Source organism: Etheostoma cragini, unplaced genomic scaffold (assembly GCF_013103735.1).
Source record: "Etheostoma cragini isolate CJK2018 unplaced genomic scaffold, CSU_Ecrag_1.0 ScbMSFa_2725, whole genome shotgun sequence".
NCBI classification, from domain to species: Eukaryota; Metazoa; Chordata; class Actinopteri; order Perciformes; family Percidae; genus Etheostoma; species Etheostoma cragini.
Genome location: NW_023266918.1, coordinates 12,443 through 13,106, shown reverse-complemented (window position 1 = coordinate 13,106; position 664 = coordinate 12,443). Strand labels below are relative to the sequence as shown.

Here is a 664-nt window from a genome sequence, read left to right as displayed (position 1 = left end):
TGTGTGTGTGTGTGTGTGTGTGTGTGTGTGTGTGTGTGTGTGTGTGTGTGTGTGTATAAACAGGACTCTGAGTCGTGTTCTTATGAAGATGTAAACACTTTAATTATTGTGACATCATTCACTTCACAGCTGAGTTGGAAACCGTTCGTCACCATGGAAACACAGACATTTCCCCCCAACCCCGAAACAGCTGATATAAAGACTTCTGAGTCTGCAACCATGGCAACCAGCTACCAGATGACCAGTGAATAAAAAACATTTTGAAAAAAAGATTAAAGACTTGAGCGGTAGCAGCGAGTTGGACCAATCACAGACGATGCTGTTACGCTGAGCATTGTGGGTAGTGTAGTTTTCATGCAAATGTCTAACTTCTAGGTGCTAATTAATACACACACACACACACACACACACACACACTCTTGGGGCCGTCTGATTGGCCAACGTGTTTTGACATTCTTGTGAGGACCACTGTTCTTGTGTTTATGAGTTTTTGGGACTACAAAGTGATCCTGGATCCCCCTCTACAACATATATTATGTATATATACACATATACATGTGCAGGTGCTACATCCAACCATGCATCTGGTCTGTGCCGTGCCGAGGACAGTGAACAGGTTTAACAGGAAGTGTGTGTGAGTGTCGGGGGGGGGGGGGGGGGGGGG

The 664-nt window shown here is 45.3% G+C and overlaps 1 protein-coding gene across 1 annotated transcript in view; it reads left to right on the top strand.

Moving 5' to 3' along the window:
* tjap1 (tight junction associated protein 1 (peripheral)) overlaps positions 1-252 on the top strand; it is a 9,786-nt gene extending 9,534 nt beyond the window's left edge. The window contains exon 11 of the mRNA XM_034865784.1: positions 130-252. Within this exon, the coding sequence (XP_034721675.1) occupies positions 130-252 (123 nt within the window). The remainder of the gene's footprint in view (positions 1-129) is intronic.
* Positions 253-664: the final 412 nt, after the last annotated feature.